This window comes from Etheostoma cragini, chromosome 21 (genome assembly GCF_013103735.1).
Source record: "Etheostoma cragini isolate CJK2018 chromosome 21, CSU_Ecrag_1.0, whole genome shotgun sequence".
Classification (NCBI taxonomy): domain Eukaryota; kingdom Metazoa; phylum Chordata; class Actinopteri; order Perciformes; family Percidae; genus Etheostoma; species Etheostoma cragini.
In genome coordinates, this window is record NC_048427.1 from 6,398,316 (window position 1) to 6,420,934 (window position 22,619).

Consider the following 22,619-nt stretch of genomic DNA (forward strand, 5'->3'; position numbering starts at 1 on the left):
TAGTAAGTCTAAAAATTAAAGGTTATAGTATAGTCTGTCGGAAAAAGTCATAGAATAGCATGTTAGAAAAGTGATTTTTAAAAAAAGTAATAGTATAGCATGTCGGGAAAAGTGAAAAAAAGTAATAGTATAGCATGTCGGGAAAAGTGAAAAAAAGTCGTAGTATAGCATGTCAGAAAGTGATAAAAGGTCATAGTATAGTATGTCTGAAAAAGTGATAAAAAGTCAACTTAGGCCTATAATATGTCAAAAGTTAAAAAGTGATAAAAATGTTTTTTTAAGTCGGAAAAAAAGTGATTGAAAAGTCAAAATGTAGTATGTTGAATAAAGTGATTAAAAAATCAAACAAAATTAAAGTATATGTATAGTACGTCAAAAAGGTTATAGTATAGCATATTGAAAAAATGGATTAAAAAGTCATAGTATAATATGTCGAAAAAAGTCATAGTATAGAATGTCTTAAAAAGTTGACTCCTTGGACACTCTGTACCATCTGACAAACGTCTACTACGTGACCTGTTGCACATCTTTTTGTCCACAGATGTCTCCGTTTCTTTTCACCAGGCCCTGGGCAGCCTTTTTTAAAACTGGATCTCTTAATATCATCATTAGCATCCCGGCGCAGAGCATTGCCCAGAGGCTGGCCCCCTGAAAGCATCCACACTGTTAAATTATTTGAATGCATTTGTGTATCCAAGCCTGATGTGTTTGTCAGTCAGAACTCATTAACACTTTGCCGCCGTCTGGTCACTCATCCCTTGTAAGCCTGTTAGAGTGTGTGATTTGTGTGATTTATGCCGATGTGCTTCACTGATTTTAACCTGGGATGTGTGTGTGTACGTTTGGCTTATATGACAGGCCGTATCCCTGACAGCCTAAGAAACTGTGTCAACAAGGAGTTCTTCGTCACCACGGCAGCATGGGCAGTTATGGATCAACCAGGCGTTCACCCTGAGCTCAACGGTGCTGCCTACAGGTAAGGAGTGAACATGCAAACATCGCCCTTCCCATTTCAGAAAGAAAGCATTATTTTAATATTGTGTTTTAATATGTCAGTAGTACACCTGTAGATGCTTTTTTTTATTGTACTTCATTCATTATTTGGAGGGAAAAAAGGGTGTGTACAAGTCATAACGTAGACCGAATTAGAGAATTTATGATAGATTATTGATTAAGGGAATGTTATTGCAATTACTGTCCCAATTAATGTTCTTTCATGCTATGTTAAAGATGAAATCCTAAAAGAAATACATGTTTATTCCATTTAAAAATATACATATTTTAAATTGTAAAGTTATTTTCCTTAACAATGTCTAAATGAATCAATGAACTCACTCCTCTGCTATAGATCCTAGTGCCCTGTCCCCTTACTAACTGTCATCTGCAGTAGTAGAAAGGTAATTCTTTGCCCACCTGTGGGCTCCTTCTGATATCAGCATGTCCGCCTCCATGTGCTTCTTTCACGCAGCCAAGTGACCCAAAATCTCGCGGCTGTAACTTCGGGTGTTCCCCAAGACAAAATTATTGCCTAGATCAGGAGCAGGTAAATACGACCATCCGGGCCCACAGCCTCTTGTCTGGAGGTCCCGGATAACACCCGCTCACCCGAGCTCACGTGATGTGTGTCCCCTCTATAATTCCCCAGTACTCACCTGTTTGACTGAACACAGAGTAGAGATTTATAAGCAGCGAATGTGGGTTTTGAGTGTCCCTGCAAGCATGAAATAAAACCATTGAGATGCAGTTTTATGGATGGAGTCATGCTTCGTTTATTCCTTCTTATTGGTTTTTGGACTAGTTCTGTTGGTTTTAATGTCTCTGAACTATTTTGTCCTTTCCCCCGCTCTTTGGTTGAATGACCTTATTGTACGGAACCCCTGAGGGGTCATGGTGGCCTTTTTTCAGAACTGCTTTTGCATTCCCTCGCAATTAGCGGCTGTTCAGTCCAGGTAAACAACACTGTCAGTTTACTTTAGAGGTAACGCAAAAGTAGTTCTGAACAAAATAAATTCCACTTTGACCCTTCGGGGGCTCCATATTATTAGGATTTTCCTCCCAGTTTTTCTTTGCAAGAATATTGTAATATAATGGCTCTTTTCTACCAAATAGTCCCAGGAACTAACTCAGGAATCCTTGATGATTTATCTAGAAAAAAGATAAAAATTTTCTGTCACTTTACAATTTGATAACTTATCATTTCAGCTCTAATAGACCAGTATACATACACATTATATTTCTCTGGGACTGGTTCTCTACACATCAATATAATTACAAGAAATTCCATGTTTGCTTATTCAGTAACTGATCAGTAACTCAGTATCAGTAACTCAACCCAGTAATTTCTAAACCGTTAGAAAGTACAGCAGCAGGAAAAGGTTAAAATGAAGCTGAAGAGTTCTTAAAAATGTTTCCTGAAAAGATTCCTGTGGTGGAAAAAAGTCCGTAGTATTACTAGATGTTAGGTTTGTTCAGAGTCTTTCACTGTGTTTGGAATGTGGCTTAGCCTACCTGTGAGTAAGACTGCACCCACTCAGGGAGTCACTCCTTCTGCGACACTAACCTCTCACCTTTCCCTTCACCAGATACCCGCCGGGTGTAGTTGGAGTGGCTCCTGGTGGCATCCCGGGGGCGTTAGAGGGTATGGTGCCAGGTGGGGTGCCCATCGCCCACACCCTGCCCTCTGGTACGCATCCCTCCCAGGCCCCGTCGCCCAACCAGCCCTCCAAACACGGCGAGACCAGAGAGCACCTCACCGAGCAATAGCAGCAGAAGGGATCCAAACGGCAACATCTCATCCGACTGTCGACACCCAGAACCAACCAATCACAAAGCAACCGACCAACTGGGACCAAGAGACAGTGAAACAACACAAGCGGCTGCCTGTTAAATCAGTCAGCAACTGGGAACAAACGAAATGTTCCGAGGAATTTGTACTTTTAACGTTTTAGTTTTTACTCTCTGTCTCTTTGGGTTCAGTACTGACTTTACTCTTTGATGATGATGATGGGTTTTTTTTGTTTGTTTTTTTCTTCGGGACATGCCTATGATTGTGGACACAGAGTCCAGTGTTTTTAGCACTCCAGGATTACCTGATGAGACTCTGTCCCGCCCCCCTACACCTCAGAGCTCATGGGAAACGTAGGCCCACATCTCAACACACCATTGGGCGAACAAGAGAAAAAAAACTTTGGCATCATGTGCTACTGGACCTTATCCCCCATCCCCCCCAACCCTTCCTGATCATCCCCACATATCCTCCTTATGTAACTAATGTGTGTTGTTTAGCCCCCCCCCCCCCCCCATTTTGCCTCAGAAGAGAATTTTTTTTTCAATCTTCAGTGTGAATGACTAAAAATGGATTATTGACTATATATATTTATCATTCGTCAAACAAAAGGAAAAGATTGCTTATCAGTTATAATATAGTAATCAAGAGTGGGTTTTAACCCTTTCCTGGCTATTATACATACAACAGCTGCTGCTGTTACAAGATCTCACCAGTTGAGGGCGCTTCTACAGTGTGAGGGATTTCTTCTGCACTTGTGACCTTTGAGACTATAAGTTGCTCCAAAATATTGTGTGAATTAGTTTCTTTCAGTGGTAAACACTAAACATTCACGTTATACATTTGATAGTAGCTGCATTTTGACATGGAATGGATTTAGAGGGAGCTGCAAGCTTCGGTTTTCTCTATAGTTAAGAGTTGATATGTCAGTATGACAGTTTTTTTTTTTTTTCATCAGAGTAAAAAAATAATGAAGTTGGTGTGACTGTATCTGATTCTTCTGTTGACATCCGGATAGTTCTGACAGCCAATGGACAACCAATATCAACTTAGTGGCAGCAGCGCACATTTTGTGACCAATGCCCTCCCCCTTTATCTTCTTTGAGCACATATCACAGTAAAGACAGGAAAGGGTTAAAGCAAACTTTATTTCTTAATGACTCAGGAAAACACCTTTTTGCAGATAGTTTGTTTATTCCCAGAATTTGTCTTTGAAGTAAAAAAAAACAAAGTCAAGATCAATCTGGTTAGTCTGAATATTTTCTCTCCTCCCTCCTATTCATTGTGGTATTTTTATATACAAGGCACATCTCATGTTTTTGGTGTTGAAGAGTTTTGAAAAGTCCTGTTAGATTTGTATTGCCTAGTTAAATGTTCCTATAACCATAGTCCTATGTGATCCGCCCTTTCCCTTCTCTCCTTATATTTTCTTTGTTCTATTGAAGGCCAGGTTCTTTGGGGCATCCTGTACTCTGGAAGAGCAATAGCAGAAACTCCTACTTAGTGTCCCAACAATAGCAGAAGAGGCAGCCAGCAGTATGTTTTTGTTTTAAGTGTGAGTATTTGTATTTGTTTCTTGTACAAGGTGAACATTTAGCATTCAGTGCAGTTCAAATAAAAGATACACTTCTGAGAACCAGCTGTCTGTACCAGCTTGATTTATAACACTTTGTCCTGGTTTTTTTTAAGCAGAGCCAAATTATGTTCTATGAATTATGTTCCTTTGTTGCAATGTTACACGATCTGTCATATCGTTGTTTCCTTTGTCACGGGGGAGGGCGCCAATGTATAAACAAGTTCTGATAACAAATAATAGAAATGCAGAAAATTCCCTTTACACAAGAATGAGAAATTTTAAAACAAATGCAAATGACAACAAAGAGGATGCAAGTGAGTCAAATTTAATATATATGCACTCTATACAAAGAGGCAGAGTGTTTGTTTTTTTTTTCTTTTCCCCAACAGCATCACCACCACCCACTCTAACATGACAATGAGCTACTAAATCACATGTAAAAATGTCAGTAAACTTGTACGTCCTTTTCCCCCGCCCCTCACAGAATGTAGGTATCATCTTTGCAAAATAAAATACTCCAAGACTGAACGGATTAAACAGAACACAGATAAAACAGGGCAGAACAAAAAGGTATCGCCTCCGCGCACTAAATCTCCTAAACAAATAAATAAATCCACACATCAGAAGGGATCGGCAATCAGAAAACAACGGTGCCCTTTTAACCTTAACATACACACAAAGATCAGCATCCTCTCAGTTTTAAGCAAACATTTCTGTCAGGCAATTCTGTAAATTAAATTTCTCATCTAGTGCAGCTTCGGGATTTCCTTGAATACATTATATTTTCCTATATGTTCTAGTATTTAATAGATCATTGCTTTGATAACAAATAAGGAGAAATCGCAGTACAGGAAGGCAAACTAAGTGGACTTGATGTGCTTTCATAGGAGCAGTAATCAGGATTCTGTTTGTTGTTGCTGGTATCTTATTTCTATCACGGAGCTCACACAACACATGCATTATTACAAGTTAAAGATTTTCATTTTGGAGGGGGAAAAAAAAGAAATATAGATAGTAAGATCCTCTCACAGAGCCTACAGTGTCCAGTCTTAGATTAAAGGGCTCCTTCACTCACTCGTCTTCATCCTCCTCTTCCTCACCGTCAGACAGAGAGGCACAGGGGCGGATCTGGCGGTATCGGTCCAGCCACTTCTCCACCATCTGGGTGACCAGAGGGTGGTTACGGCGGCGAGAGCTCTTTTGCATGGCTGCCAGCATGCCTCCTTCTGTCACGCAGCAGTCCAGCCATTCCCTCAGCAGCTTCTCCTGCTGCTCCTCGTTGCCCATCTGAGTCGCAGACAAACATGCAGTTACAACATGTTTAAGATGTGAAACTGCTGGGGACAACAGTCACGTATCACAAACCTAAACATCCACTTCACAACTGCATGCAGGAAGCCATTTGCGGTAACCTGACACCATAAGCATGATTTTTTTTTTTTATGTTCGCAATAAAATGTCAGGAAAACATGTTATAAAAAGAACTGAATATAAACTGACATAAAAATACATTTTAAAAACCTCATAGTATAACTTTGCCATTAAAATCTCTCCGATATCAGTTCACATAAAGGTCACAGTATAGCATGTCGAAAAAAGTGATGAAAAAAAAAAAAACATAGTATAGTATGTCAAAAACGTCATATTATAGTATTAAAAAAAATAAAAAAATCATAGTATACCATAAAAAGTCATAAAAAACTAGTGTCAAAAAAAATCATAGTATGCCAGAAAAGTCCTGAAAAAGTAGTATGCCGAAAAACGTCATAAAAACCATCATAGTATAGTATGACATAAAAAAGTCACATTGGTAAGCAATTTCAAGTCCTAAAAAAAAAAATAATATTCCATAAAAACGTCACATTATCAGTCCCTACCTCCTGTGCAGACAGGAAGTGAATGTGCAGCAGCTTCCTCTCGCTGTCCACCAGTGGCAAGAAAGTGACCGTGACATCATCGTCAGTATTGAGGTTGGCGCCCGCACCGCGATTGTCGTAGCCGTCGTTCTCCATGGCCACCAGGGCGGAGAAGTGGCCCCGTGTGTAGCCCAATGCGATGGGGCTTTTCCAGCAGAAACTCTGCTCCCATAACAGAGGCAGGTACACACCTAAACACACACACACACACACACACACACACACACACACACACACACACACACAGCAAGTGAGACAAGCTGGTAGCTACTATACACACTTGATAACACTTGGGTCACCTGGGGAATAACGAGCTCTGCAGCTCAACATTCAAATGACTGTGTGTGTGTGTGTGTGTGTGTGTGTGTGTGTCTCTGTCTGTCTGTCTGTCTGTGTGAATGAATGTCAGTTGGGGACAAGCACCATCTCAAATATGATCCGCCATCAGAAGTGGTTGTTTTTCAGCTGAAAACAACTGGTCCATTGTGAGCATAGAGCAGCTCTGTGGTGCAGCGCAGTGCCCTGCTTCTTTAGCCCTTCCCCCCCCAACTTCTGCCAGGCCCACTGCTCCAAACACACACACTTCAAATCACCAGACACTTTGCAGCCAGACTGCACAAGGATTTATATGGATACAGTATGTACTGATTCAGAGGTTATATTATTCATTACATCTACAGGCAGTGCAACCAACTTACTTTACAGAGTTAAAGATATTCTGTTACATAGGGACTTTGTAATAGTCTGGCTATCATTAGACCAAGCTCAATCTTTTAAGATTGAACAATAGTCCCTTCATCAAACCTGCTTTGTATTTTCTTTGCACAAGAGGTGTGCACGGTAGTTCAAATTACTCTTTACACAATAGGATAGTCCTTCAACCAATCAGACCATCGATGCGGGTGACGTGGCAGCAACAGGCATCAATGGGTTGCTGTGCTTCGGTTGCCCGCCATGTTCAAATGTAAAGTAAAAGCTGCTTAGTCGCTTCTCTGTCATCATCGTGTTAAACCCGCCAGAGGAACTTAAAAGGGTCAGCATTCAGAGTAACAAAAGGAAATAGAGTTCAAGTATTCACATGCTGCCTTACCTTGAAAACGAGTGTATCCTAACGTTTCCCCACGGAAACTTTTGTAGTATTTAACTCCGTAGACTATGATCGGTCTGCGAAGAATGTGTGCAAGAACAAAAATGTGGGTCTGCTCCAGGCTGGCCCCGGGCTGAGTCGAGGAAAAAAAAAAAAAACATTCAGTATTACATATACACTTCCCTCAATTACAGTGAATACATTCAATATTAATAATGAGTGCTGAGAGTGACAAGTTCTGTGATCATATTGCAAACAGAGTTTCCTGCACACTGTGAACCTGCAACACTGAAGCTCTGAGTGCATTTACAGCTCTCGCTATTTGAATAAGCAAAACGCAGACTGCATAACTGCTTTTAGATATACTGCAGCACAAAGGCTTCAAAGTCCACGGTTATGGAATGTGGTATACAAAAAGCTGAGCGTATATTTGGATTTCATCTCTCAAAACCTCCGATCAGGTTATCATATGGAAGCTTTTGCTGGGTGAAGTACAGTGGTGCTCATAAGTTTACTTGCCCATGCTTAAGTTGACTAAAAAGAGGAATAAAAAGATACATAAAAAAATAAAAAAGTCATCATCTTTTGTAAATATATCTTAATGCCTTACTTAAAAAACAAAAAACAAAATAAAAAAATAGAAATCCAACCTTTTAAGCACACCAATTTTCTTTGTAAATAAATAAATGTTCTTCCTTAGAATGCAGGGGGCATAAATATACATACCCCTATTTTAAATTCCCATAGAGGCAGGCAGATTTTTATTATTAAAAGGCCAGTTATTTCATGAATCCAGGATCCTATGCATCCATACAAAGTTCCCTTGGCCTTTGGGATTAAAATTACCCCCCATCATCACATACCCTTCACCATACATACAGATTGGCATGGGATACTTTCCATAAAATCATCTCTCAATGCAAATCAAACTAGCTATTAGTCCAACTGATATAAAGCCATGCCTATCACTATGTATTGTGAAGGGTATGTGATGATATGAGGCTATTTTAATTCCAAAGGCCAAGGGAACTTTATCAGGATGCATTGCTTCCTGATCCATGAAATAATAATGAACATCTGCCTGCCTCTATGGGAATTTAACATGGAGGTATGTATATTCATGGCCCCTCTATTTTAAGGAAGAACATTTATTTATTTAAAATACATTATTCATTCACAAAGAAAATTGGTGTCCTTAAAGGTTAATTAAGGCATTAAGATCTATTTACAAAAGATGATTTTTTTAGTCCTCTTTTTAGTCAACTTAAGCAGGGGCATGTAAACTTATGAGCACCACTGTAACTCTCTGGGTTACATGCCTATAAGCCCAAGATCACATGTTGGGAGGGAGTGCTGCTTCAGCAGGCGTGCCGGCCAAGCAGATGAGCTTTCTGTCAATCTACAACTCCATCTTAGGGGATCTATAATAATAGATGTCCTTCCCGTCATTCACACATGACCCACCTTCCAACTGTGTCCCTCATTCAGTTTGATCCCTTTACTGGCATGAAGTTAATGACATAAGACAGTGCTGATATACAGTACCAAGTAGTAAAATTGCTTTCATCTGTCTGTGTGTGTGTGTGTGTGTGTGTGTGTGTGTGTGTGTGTGTGTGTGTGTGTGTGTGTGTGTGTGTGTGTGTGTGTGTGTGTGTACACATGCCCCTACACTCCATGCAATTTCAGGTCTGTCCACTTAATGACATTTTTAAGAACAACTTTAAGAGGGTGGCTGATGCAAATTGCAGTGAAAGGACATGACCGAAACATAAGTTAATATCCACGTCAAAATCCAAGACGTGGCCACAGCTGCTATGAACTTACAGCAAGAAAAAAAGTTAAATGACTGATAAATTGCACTAATATTCTCCTACACAGTATTATATTTACGTGTTAGCAAGACATTGTAGTTCAGTATCACCTTGTGGTCTGTTCTGCTTTTATTTTGAAAAGCAGCCGTTTTCTTCAGATATATTTGTGATGCTACACTTCCTGCTACTCTTTCTTCAAAACGTGGTGCTCGCGCATCGTCAGAGAAACGGTAAAAAAATTTAACACGTTAGTTATTTATCATATTCATCCACTTGAATCTTGTAAAGAAAGGGTTTGCATTGTGATTTACTTTATTATTCTTGTATTGTTCGTACAATAGTCCAAACTGGGAGGATGTGTCAAGCTAGAGAGCATGCTAGCTGATGGATGGAAACTCTTGGGAGAGCAGAATGAGGTATGTAGGAAAATGTGTGGAGTGTGTATTATCATCAGAAGGGATTTGTTTAAGGAGAGAGAACAGCATTGCTTAATATGTTCATGGGTTAATTGCACATGACATTTCTGTGAACAATTATATTGTATTTGATTTAAAAGAAGCATATGACATTTATCATAATCGTTTAAAATATATTTTAGTTCATATTAATTATTAGTTAAATATTAAAAAATGATTTGTATTGGGTGTACACATGATTAATATGTGAATATGATTTATATGCAAATATTTTGTGAATCTACATAGAAACATTTTTTATTTCTGTTTTATTCCGTAGTCTTCACGGTGTTCATGGTGCTTATGGTGCTTATGGTGCCAGGAACATGTTGAGAGGAAGAAATAAATTGACACCCGTTTGAAACTCTCTGTGTCTGGATCAATAAATCTAAGGGGCCGCTACAGGAACCTTGGAAGTTTTTGCTAATATAGAGCAATTTTTTTGTCTGTCTCGCTTGCTCTACTAGCATACAAATCAGGATGTGCATAAACAGTACAGCATGTACTTAGTAGTATAAGAATACAACTGAATGAGTTTGGGTGAAAAAATACAGAATGTAAAAATAACTGCTTGTATGTAAAAACAAAACTAAAATAATTTTTTGGGTAATAAATAAACCTGCCATTTTATCTGAAAAAAATGCATCAAATCTGAAGTTTTACTTCCATGCTCCTCACAACTTCTGTGCTGTGCCATTTTGTGCCGATTGGCTCATGGTGGACTAGAGGAAGGAAGTGACTAAACCATAAGGAACATCATAATTACCTGGCTGGCCAAAGACAGGATGAACGCCCAGTCCTCCTGCCACTGTTCCTCTCTCAAGGAGAAATGCAAACCAAAACTCTGCGAGTACCACGACTCCCACTCCTTCCAGCGTGTGTAAAACCTAAAATAAAGTTACATTTAGTTCATTTGAATAAAAATTGATTATGATTTTCTTCAGGGCATCTCAACAAGCAAATGTTTTTTCCCCCGACAGAAAGTAGTGCATGAAGAACAAACGTAACATTTTATAAAACAGTATTTAATGTCAAAATCAACTGCAAAGACTGATCACATCAAAGTCATTTCAAACACTAAATGAGGAGGCAAGTTAAAACACTTTTTAGGGAGTGTGAAGAAACCTACACAATAAACAAAACAAAATGATCCATATACCTAATGCAATACACATAACAGTTTGAGGGAAGTATGTAAATATCCTGAGGAAATGCTTCTGCACTGAATCAAATTAATAAAACCACTAAACAGGGCACAATTGCACTGGCAGTCCACTGGCTGCAGACAACCAGGACAACCTTCTTTTTTACATTATAACTTAGGATATAGAGTATGTATCTATGAAATGAAGTACCTGTTAGCAATTACAACACTGAAATACATGAAGAAAGGTAGAAACCTACACTTAATACAAATGTTCTCCTTTATTTAAATTCAACATTTTTGTGAGTGAGATTGTTTTTTTTCTACAGTATTTTGGGCATTTTAAACAGCCGGGTTAGCTCAGTTGGTAGAGCAGGCACACATATGTCAAGGTTTACTCCTCGACGCAGCAAGTTCGATTCTGACCTGCGGCCTTTTGCCGCATCTCATTTACAGTAAAGTAGTACAGTAAAGTGATGTAATTTTCTGAACTTACCAGACTGTTCTAGCTGTTCTACTATTTACCTACTAAATCATTAAATAATTTCTGGAGAATATTTATCAAAGATCTCATTGTGTAAAAAACATTTAGTTAAAGCACCAATAGTCAACCATCGTGCCTGTGATATTTGATTTTCTCTTTCTCACCAATGGGAGCAGTCGTGCAGGCTGTCGTGGAGGGTCTTGCGGAGAACTGAGTCCTTGTCGTAGATGCCCCAGGTGGCCTGTAAAACAGAGTCCAACAGACAGTCTCCGGCTGTGCGGTTCCACAAGGCGTACAGACGACTGTCCAGGCGTGTGCCCAGCTCCAGAGACCAGTTTATGACAGGAGATTCCTCTTCCAACTCTATACACAGACAGGCACAATGCATGTGTGTGGGGTGAGGGCACTAAAAAGAGGACAGGTTCCAACGGGCCATGTTCAAACCTGTCTATTTTTGTCAAATTTTGCAGTTTAAAAAATAAAAGCGCAGAGACTTTTCCAAGAGAGACAGAAGGATGAGTTTTAGGATTACACTTTTAAGATTAAAGAAAACATGACAGGGGGGAGCATTTTATTTCCCCAGGTGAACAAGGGATAAATAAGGCTGGGTTTGTGGGAAAAACTTGAATTAAAAAAGGGGGATGAAAAAAATTAAATTAAATTAAAAACGCATGGGAGCATAGATGCTGCATCGAGTTGTTTCAGATGTGCTGCTGATGCAGCTAGTCATTCTGGAAAACAGTGTGCGTTGCATAACCTCCTTTTCGGCATTTTTATTTGGTCCTGATATATTATTAAACACACCTTTACTGATTTTTCAGCTACTTTCTGTGCAAACATCAAAGACCCAAAAGCAGCACTCATCAGTAACCCAGTTTGTGGAGGATTAAATAGGTCACAAGACTACTCTGATAACTTCATTACAGTACACAAGCAAGCACACGTGTATGGTCACAAGCATTCACACACAGAGCACAGTCCTGGGAGTGTGTCATTGGTTAACCTTATTATTAACCTAATGAGAGAGGGAATATAAGATGAAGCAGGAGGCGGGGAGCTGGTTGGGAACAGAAGGATACAAGAGCAGATGTTAAATGTCAGTCCCTTTCACACAGCACAGCCAGATCATGAATCACAGGTAACCAAACCCTTAAAACCAAATCATGTCTTAACACATGTGATTGGATTTAAATAAATACAGACTGGGGATACGTGGAGATAACTTGCAGTATATAAAAATGAGTAAATCTTTGGTACCTTTCTGCACATCTCGATCCAATACCTCGTCAAACAGCTTCTCTTGGACAGCAGGCGGCAAGTCCTCTATATCTAACACATATGGAAAAGATATTTTTTTATGCTCATTATAACCCTAATGATACACTGCACTGAGGGCAACAGAAACGCCACAATAATAACACAGAGGGGATGTTCTTTGCAATTGCATTCATTGGCTGACATTTTGTCAATGGTACACTGTAAACACAAGCTCTGTACAGCATGTTTTGCTTTTGTGTGTATTGAACTGTGCACACACACAGCCAGAACACTGGTGGCTATTCTCTAGCTCAATAGTGAATGGCATTGGCTTTGTCAGAGAGAGAGAGAGAGAGAGAGAGAGAGAGAGAGAGAGAACACCCTGCAGCTGGCCTCTGGCCGAATTCAGTCTGCAAAGAAATACTTGGCATAACAGGGAGAAAATCTATCAGTGAATCCTGCATAATCTTTCATCCCTGCAGCAATGAATCAGAATAGAACTGGTAGCTCTGAAAAGTAAAAGTGCATGTCATTTCAGTGATGACATTACGCCACACAGACAGGACACACAGAGCCACTGTTTCTGTGAGCAATGCTACAAAAGAAGGCTAGCCGCCGATCTTTCAATTGTCCAGTTCGGGAAAAAAACATTCGAGATCACAGATGTAAATGCTGTACTTTTATACACACAAAATACCACCACAGGTAGACAGAGTCTATGGAACGCGGTCATCTCCAACAACGTTGACATCTCTGACAAAAATGTCATCGTTCAACATCAGGTTTTAATGTGGACATCGTTGTATGTCAATTGGTGAACATTGCAATCCTAGACCTCCCAGACCAATGTAGAGGTCTTCATTGAGGCTACAAAAACAGGTCTGTCGGTAGAGGCAAATTAAGCCAAATTTATTTTTAGAATCAACAGAGAAGGAATGAGATTGCACATAAAGAGATATATAAATATATAAAAACTCTTTTGTTCCTCTTTCCATTCAGGCAATCAACTCAGTTAAGAGGAGGTGATAGCCCTTGCTTATATTAATGACCCCAGTATTTATATTATTATTATTATTATTATTATTATTATTATTATTATTATTATTGTTTGAGTTTTTGTAGTTCAGGTTGAATCTGCAATTTCTATTGTGTTAATTGTTGTGTGGTTTGTGTTGTATATTCTTCATGTGATGTCTTCCTGCAGCACACAAATTGCCCTTTTGAGACAAAAAAAACTGAACTGAACATATGCAAGGGAAGTGCAATAAGTAATTTGATGTGATCATCAAAATATCGTGGGTACCTGCAGGCAAGGTGAAGGTGACCGGGTCAGTAAGGAAGTAACAGGCAAAGTCTCCTTTGCGTTGATGTAGAGAGGCTGCAATCTCCCTGCGGATCTGCTCTGTCAGCTCAGGACACACCATGGAAGGGATGCACTTAGCTGCCTGCTGGTTCACCTAAAAAGAGAAGGAAAAACCGACAGACAAGATCAGATACAGGACATTTTTAATCGTGTCCTTGCATGCATTTATTTTAATAAAGATGAGCAATACAGACAAATGCTGACATGATTTTCTCAACTACAATAAACCTGAGATCTTCAATAGGGGGTCCGGGACCCCTAGGGGGGGGGGGGGCCACAGTCATTCAAACATTTTCTAATATATATTTCCATTCTATCTTCCTTTCAGTTAAGGGGTCTCTGGTTTAAAAAAGATTAAAGGTCTGTGCAATAAATTATAAATTGTATTGAGGATCAAATTCTGCCATACACAGTAAAGAAGCCATCTTTCTCATCCAACCTCAATGACTTGTTTGACAGTGCAGCCCTCTGTGCCTTTCCTAATCGTTACTTGCCCTCCTTGCAAACCACATCGGCTCCGTCGTATCACGTCCATTAGGAACCAGTGGCAGGACTGCAGCCAGGCTAATCCGCCACCTAATCCTTAAAGTGCAATTCTGCTGTAATTAAAGGCATTACGGGCATCTGCTATATATCGTCTACTCAAACATTTATAGGCTGATGTGGTTGACGAGGAGAAGTACCAAATATAATATTGTATAATGCACTACTGTACAGTTATAAGATTAATAGTGGCTACCTATTATTTTTCATAAGAGAAACATTTTAAATCTGATTCTGTTATGTGGTGTATTCATTTGCGGAAATGTGTGTGTAGATAGGGTGTAATCAAGGGACAGCCTGCTGAAAGAAGATGGTATACCTTTAATTCCAGTCGGGTGGTGAAGACAAACAAATACAAAGCACGATTACCTCTGTGAGCAGGATGGCTAGCATGTCCTGCCTCTGGAAGCGGATGGCCAGATGGACCAGGGTGAAGCCTACATCAAACGCTGAGGACCGGTTGAGGAGCTGCACCTCATCAGCAGTGAGCTGCCGGGCAATGTCCCCACCTGATGACTTGTAGGCTTCTATTGCCGCCAGGTCTCCCTCCACCACACCTGCAGCGGGGGGGCACCAAAACATTGGCACCGAAACATAAAAATGGATCTGCGCCTTAATGTACTAGTGCAGTTGCTTTTCCAGGAATTATGGCTATTGAAGTTAAAATGGAGGTGACACACATCTACATTGTTTACTATCTATGTTAAAGGAAGCAGGAACATTGCTGTTTAGAAATAACAATTCACATTCAACACCTGTCACAACTCAATGCACAAACACCCACTGTCGTCTTATAAAGTTGAATCAACAACTTTGCAAAACAATGTCCAACAAAAACTGAACATAACTACCTTCATACATTTATCACAGGGCTGTACTTAATAAATCAGCATCTGAGGGAACCTACTATGACAAAAACAAGTGTTTCTTGTCCAAACACATCTGCAAAGAAAAAAGGTTAATGTAGAAAGACATGGGTATTCTTTTATAATGGCCTTCAGCTTTGTAAATGAATAACACTGTGTTTTGGACCGGTCCCAACCCCATGGTCTCGCTTGTAATAAAAGCAAGATTGAACAGACAGCTTGCCATGTTCGATGAAAGGGCTACAGAAACATCCATCAAACTGCTAATGCATCATTCTGCTCTTAGTCATTGGCAATTAATATTCAAATCTAGGAAAAATTTCCATTACAAATTCAACTTCAAAAGATGTAAATGCTAAAAGAATTCATAATGAACGGAGCTCTCTAGCCTTTGACGTCACTCCACAGTTCAGATGACCTCTAAATGTAGCCACTAGCTACCCCAGTATGACAGCAACTATCACACTGTAAGGCTACTACATAGCAGAACAGACAGAGCAGTGTAGTTTATAACGCAGAGCTATCAGAGAGCCGTGTCAGACAGAGGACAGTCAGTGCAGATTAGCGCACTCCCCCTCCTTTGGACATAGCCGTCTCAACATCTGCTATGAGTGAAATGAGAGGCAGCTAGGTAGCACACCAGACACTAAAAAACAGGCTAATTTTAACAGACCGCCTCATGCGAGGTTGTCCTCTCTGGCAGAGGAAAAGGACAGTTACCTTGAGAGAATCTGGACTGGAATGTGCCATAAACATCTGGTACTTTTGTACACGCTGGGTGATACTTTGCAAACACAGATCCACAAATGGATGCTGAATGAGTTTGGCTGCAGTATAGCAACTGCCATGCTGGAGACCTCAAACAAGACTTAAAAAATGTGCCCTAATGTCTCTATTCATATGTAGACCATTCACACTATTAAAGTGTCAACACTGAATATACTTTAGTGTAGGGCTGTTAAATTAATACAATTTTAAATCAAAACTTTTATTGCGGCTCTAAATGATCACAAAAAACACGTAATCAAGAAAAACTATTATTTTGCACATTGCGTTTTGCAGGTAAACTCGTTTGGTCTTGTGTTCTGATCAAGGTGTTTTTTTTACTAATGATTTTTGAAATGAGATGTAAACATCTTTGCAACATATTTAGAAAGGTCAATGAGTAATCTTCTTAAAATAATCATGATTTCAATATAGACCAAAAATGATCGGGATTATGATTTTTTCCATAATAGAGCAGCCCTACTTTAGTGAGCAGTCTCATGTTGCAAAAAAACTTGATGACGGCCTTAGCTTAGACCAAAATACATTAGTGAAATGAAATAGTATTTTAGTTAGTCAGCACACTCCTTAAAATGTGTGTTCTTCTGAAAAGAGTGTGTCACTGGCTTGCAGTGCACAATAGAAATGGTAAGCATGTCCTGATGCCTAATGGTTTGCAGGTGCATACCACATGACCACAACTTCAGTTCCAGCAAAGGACCTGTGTTGCCCTCTCTCTCTCTCTCTCTTTCCTAACTATAGCTACACTGGCCATCTAATTTGTTCTTCTTCTTCAGAACAAATGGCACGGGATGTATCACAACAACTAAAATTATATTTGGGAAAATACTTATCCCTCTGTGAAATAGGTAGTAATGTTCTAAATATGCTGTTTGGTTGACAGTTAATTACATGACATTAATAGAGCTCACTAGTGTGGTTCCAAAAGTAAAAATCCAATTCATTTTCCCCAAGGATTTTGATTTTTAGCCATTATGTCTAAACCATCCAAGGTAGACTGACAACGAGCTCAGAGGTTTTAAAAAAGAAGGGTGTGTTCCTGTAGAAGCTAGAAGTCTGCATGAAATCAACCATGTTTTAAGAAAAACATGTTGTATTCCCAATCTTATGGAGAAATACTACACTACCCAAAATCCTAAGCGTAACAGTGGCATCTCTGATTAGGAGAACTAGCTGTTACCATGGAAATGTCTACTGCACCCGCAAACATTGCTACTGTTGAAGTATATGATGGTTTCTGTATAAAGTCTTGGACTTTTTGCCTTGGTTTATGGTCATGATTCGAGGCTGGTTGGCTTGGTTCCAGGCTTAAATTTATACAAGCAATTTTTTAAACATCAATAGAACAATTGAATGGAGAAAAAATTCACTTCCATAACAGAGCTGTTAAAAAGGTGGGCAGTCACTGTTGAGCTCTTCAGTGTGGAATTGGGACACATTCTAAAAACCTTACGATCAACCCACTATGGAGGGATCAGTCTATTTACACAATATCAGGCCCCCACAAGGGCCCAAACAACCAGAAATCAGGCGTCCTGAATATCAGGCGTGACCAACTGGACAGACATTAATATTATGTTCTTTGAACAAAACAACTGAGATTGAAAAAAAATGTATAGCCCAGAAAGAGATAAAAAAGAAAAATGTATGTCCACAATTTTCTGATATAACATATCATTTTAGGTAGAATTATCCATGGTGCTAATTTTCAGTACTTGACGAAAAACACACAGAGTTCCTCCTCCTGTTTTATAACCACATAAATTGTACACAAGAACATGAGCGACATCAAACTATAAGAATAATATGGATTTACAGAAAGATATTATCTCTAACTGCAAGATACTGCAGGAACCCGGTTAAAGTCTAAACAAAGGAACACTATTACACAAACAGTGTGTGCTTCCTTTTTGTGAGAAAGTATAATCATTTGATATGGGCCCGAACACAAAGCTCTGAAAGAACAGACCAGAAACTGTGGAGCTAGGTGAAATTAAGTTGTGGGAGCTAAGGAAGTGCTAGGCTTGGCCATAATGTGCTGCTCGACTCAGGCACTTCCTCCACTGACAAACACTTTGAAAAGCCCAACTGTAAAAAAACAAACATCAGCTGACATGGTGTGAACAGAAAAGGAAAAGCAGTATTTACAATTAAACCAAAATGTTGGAAATGTCTATATGAGGTAAAACTGTCTCGAAGAGTAATGTTTTCTAATAACACAACAAGCTGGAAAGGGCAATCGGCATAAAGGTCAGGAGGACACTGATCATGTGCTGCCTTCATGCTTTCTTGCCTTTTTGTTGTTGACTGGTGTATATGTCTTGTCAAGGCTATTTTTGCCTCCGTAGAACCCTTCTCAGCACATAAGCACCACTGTTTACAGGGTTGGTTGACTGCGAGCCAGGAGAGTCTCTGGTCCACACTCTACACTCTCACTGCGCTGGCCAGACGGCCCATTCATCCCCACCGTCTGGGAAACACTTATACCCTCTCAGTTTCTCAAAGACGTTCTCAGTAGGAAAACAAGGAGGACTAAAGGTTCAGTAAAACGTTGGATCAAACTCCTACTAGCCATTTAGTTACACATGTTTACATTTTACCATTCTGCATCATTAATGCTTTGTTGATGACAAGGATCTCACTGCAAGGGATATTGTCCACCCAAAAGCACAGCTTTGTGAAATTAAAGCCTTCTCACAGAGCTTTCAAAGCACATGTTTTGCAAAAAAAACTGATGTATACAATCTATACAGTCTATACAATGACATGTCATTAATAAAACAGTAAGTGTTTAACACTATTTTGCCACCTTGGCAGGGTGAGGCCTAGTCTGCCCTGTAATACAATAGAACTAAGCAGAAACTAAGTGGTTTGAGATTGTGACAAAAGGGGTTGCCTCTGCCTGAAGCACCTCGCTCGGTCATCACCATTGAATATCAATATTGCGGTTATTAAGTTTCTGTGGACTGAATAATCACATAATCACTTGCAGGAATGTCATGTAATAATGTATGAAAACTCACCAGCACAAGCATTGAGGAACAGCCAGTCTGTTTTCCTCATTCGATTTCTAATCTGCTTTAGCTTCTTGAAGTCAACTTCTTGCTCCTCTTTGCTGCTCATGGCTCCAGCGGCGAGCTCTATCCTCTGGAAGTCCATTTGGACATTGTCTTCCCTCTTGGGCGTAGGAGGGGACCTCCTTCGGCCCTGGCCTCCACTGCAACTGCCCCTCCACCGAGCCCTGTCCTGCTCATTGATCATGGGTGTTGGCTCAGCAGACTCAGCCAGCTCTATGGCTTCCTGGTTGTTGGGCTTGGGATGGTCACAAACCACGCACTTTGTAGTCGTGGGCCAGTTCTGGTAAGTGCAAACTGTGCATGTCCAGTGCTGCTGATGGGTGTTGAGTCTGTTTCGGTCATTGTACTCCTCACAGGTATCAACAGGGGAATGGAGCACAGGACGACAGCCCGTATTGGAGCCTGAAGTCTGGGGGGACTCGGTGGGGCTGCTGGTTCTCGTCCGTTGACACAGGCACTGTGTGCAGCGGAGTGCTCGGGGCCAGTTCAGGTAGGTGCACATCTGGCAAGACCACTTATTGGCAATCTCAGCTATGCCAGCTGACCTGACTCTTGGCCTAGCACTGGAGTCAGGACAGATGAGGAGGTTGCTTACACTCTCCGTTCTGGGATGGTCCCACTCCGGATTGGGGTCCAGATCAGGGCTGTTCTTGTAAGGTTCCTCTGTGATTATGGGACCCCTTGCCTTTGGTGCACGGCACATAGTGCACTTGACTGCAGATGGCCAGTTTTCATAGGTGCAGTAGTCACAGGCCCACTTTACCTTCTGCTCTGTCATTGTGGATCACTTTGGATGGTCAAGTATGGTGATAATCCTAGTTAGATGTGAGACATAAAGGATTTGAGAATCATCTTGAAGATCAATAAATATATTAAAACTAGTATTACGTTTAAGAAACATAAATCAATGAAAAGATTTCATGGAGTTCCTTCAAGTAACTCTTACGTATTACAGCAGAATGTAAACTTACTTACATCTGGTTGGGCATCTACAATAACACTGGCAGTCTGAGATTTTGAACTGATTGAAGGACTAACATGACCTGCAAGCTGTTAATTCTCAGTAACAGAATAAAGCATGGTTAACAGTCTGGATTTGATTTAAATGACGGGTGGCATTATTGCGTTACCATGTAAAGCTAGCAAGTAATGACTTGAGTGTTGGCTTCCTTGCTTCCAAGCTAGCCCTTGCATACATAGCTAGTTACCGTAAATTTGGACAGTTTACGAACATGTCCGAGAAAGTACAATCATGTAACGGGTTATATTCCAGAATATTTTTAGAAAATATGTGACATTCTTACCGTTTCGAGGCTGCGTTCGTTTCTCAAGTGCTGCTGAAAACCACAACAAACCCTTCTTGTTCAGTCCCCCTCCTGCTTTTTCAAACCTTTCCCAATCCAAGTTATTTCGACCCCTTGTTCTCTCACATGTTTACCTTTATGGACACATTAACCTCTCGCAGAATAACCACACCTTGGCAAAGCCTCTACTCCTTGAATCATGGTATAAATATGCGACACTCCATGGTTTACACTGCCTCCGTGTTGTTTAATGGCGGCGACAGCGAGACAAATGAGTAGCAGAGCCAAAATAAACGCTCGCTTGCCTTCGTCACCAATCATCTGGCTCAGCGCTCGACGCGATTGGATAAAAGGAAAAGTACTGTGTTGCCTTCATAATCTATCGGAAATAGTAAACCCCCCTATGTGCGAACATTTATGATAGGTTAAATAATAACTGGGAGATTTGATATTAACGGGTCAAAAAGTCTTTAATAGCTAACACTTTCACTAGTTACTGAGGTTTTAGCCCATCACGTTTATTATGTACCCTGAAGCTCACCATTTTTGTGGATACCATGTTAAACAAAAAAACACTGGAACATGAGAAGCGATTCCGAAATATCCGATCTTATTATAAACACCAAAAGGTTCCCTCCTCACCATAGACTGTATATTTACTAACGGTCTGTAGTTGTAATGTTTGTTTTAATAATAAATACATTTTATAGACAGCAATACAATCTAAACGAGTCTTTTGCACAATTTTTGTTTGCAGAAAGAATGTAATAGTAACTATGTACACTTTTTTCATGATATTATTTTGCACAAATAAAACCACAAGAGATTATACATTTTTTTTAAAAGAAAAGAAAAAAAGAAACATGAACACAGAAAGATGTTTAGAAAGACTGCTGTTTGTCGGTTATGAATTATTGTACTCATGGTTACATCACTAGAATAAAATATTGGATTAAATAAACTGACAATCATGGCTCAATTCAAAAGGGATCAAAAAGTAATTTGTCTTTTCCCATTCACTCCCGTTTATATTCGTTTCCTATGTGTAATATAATTATATATCTCTTTAATATATTTAAAGGCTATCACAGTGATTTAAAAAAAATCCCACAGTTCCAAAAATAATAAGAAAAAGAAAAAGAGAGCAAAGAAACAACTTTCTTTTTCAACAATTGTTGAAGGTTAATTTTCAAAGGCCTTTTTAAATAAAAACATGTACTTTTTTTTTTTTTTACCTCTTCTTAAAAGGGTATTCATTTTAATTAGACATGGGAAGAATGTGTGTATAGTTTACTAAATTCATAGTCATAATAAATATATTTCCCCCAAAAAATCCTCCAGTCCAGTGTTCCATATTATTGGGGTGTTCCTATTTTTTTTTCCAGAATACTGTAACATAGCAAATACAATTCAATTCAATTCAATTCAACTTTATTGTCATTGTACTGTCACAAGTACAAGCAACAAAATGTGATTTACATCTATCCAGAATTGCTATACAGCGTATAAATATTGTATATAATTTTATGTATAAGCAAATGTAATAGTAAGGAACTTTAAGATGTTTTGTAAAAATATAAATATAAATATAAATATGGGAGCTCTATGACAGATTATACAGATTATACAGAGTATAAAGTATATGTATAAGCAAAAAAAGTAAATAATTGTAAGGGACTATAAAATGTAGTGTATAAATATGGATATAGGAGGTCTATGCACAGATTATACAGAATATACAGGAGTGTTAGTAAAAGGATTGTTAGTAAAAGGATTATATATGTATTAACGGGTTTATAATACAAGATAAATAATGGCAGATTAGATTTGCAAAATATATAACGATTATATACATATGTGTATGTGTGGGACAGTCCATGGTATGTGTGTGCGTGTGAGGACAGTCCATATATTATTATTGTATGGGTGGACGGGGGGGTTGCCATTCTTATAGTTGTATCAGGAGGCGTTCAGAAGCGTGACAGCTGTAGGAAAGAAGCTGTCCCGGTGCCTGGTGGTTCTGGTCCGTAAGCTTCTGTAACGCCTCCCAGAAGGCAAGAGGGAGAAGAGTGTATGTGCAGGGTGAGTGGAATCCTTTGTGATTTTCCCGGCCCTTTTCAGACACCGCTTCCTGTAGATGTCCTTGATAGTGTCCTTAATAGTCA

General features: G+C 39.5%; 2 protein-coding genes across 9 annotated transcripts in view; one reads left to right on the top strand and one right to left on the bottom strand.

The window, feature by feature from the left end:
• ctbp2l (C-terminal binding protein 2, like) overlaps positions 1 to 4,424 on the top strand; it is a 93,092-nt gene extending 88,668 nt beyond the window's left edge. For 4 of the 8 annotated variants that reach the window (XM_034861485.1, XM_034861486.1, XM_034861488.1 and 1 more), the window contains 2 exons: positions 859 to 976; positions 2,583 to 4,421. In XM_034861485.1, the coding sequence (XP_034717376.1) occupies positions 859 to 976; positions 2,583 to 2,763 (299 nt within the window). In that variant the 3' untranslated portion in view covers positions 2,764 to 4,421. Of the gene's footprint in view, positions 1 to 858; positions 977 to 1,348; positions 1,398 to 1,468; positions 1,544 to 2,582 lie in introns of all 8 variants that reach the window. The other 4 variants (XM_034861490.1, XM_034861483.1, XM_034861484.1 and 1 more) reach the window with 4 other exon arrangements.
• Positions 4,425 to 5,289: 865 nt separating this feature from the next.
• zranb1a (zinc finger, RAN-binding domain containing 1a) lies at positions 5,290 to 20,746 on the bottom strand. The gene is made up of 10 exons (XM_034861491.1): positions 20,455 to 20,746; positions 19,097 to 19,965; positions 14,791 to 14,978; positions 13,819 to 13,972; positions 12,516 to 12,587; positions 11,423 to 11,621; positions 10,397 to 10,517; positions 7,368 to 7,497; positions 6,239 to 6,468; positions 5,290 to 5,648 (listed from the first exon to the last, which is right to left on the bottom strand). Exons 2-10 carry the CDS (start codon positions 19,926 to 19,928, stop codon positions 5,433 to 5,435), a joined length of 2,142 nt encoding a protein of 713 aa, XP_034717382.1. The 5' UTR covers positions 19,929 to 19,965; positions 20,455 to 20,746; the 3' UTR covers positions 5,290 to 5,432.
• Positions 20,747 to 22,619: the final 1,873 nt, after the last annotated feature.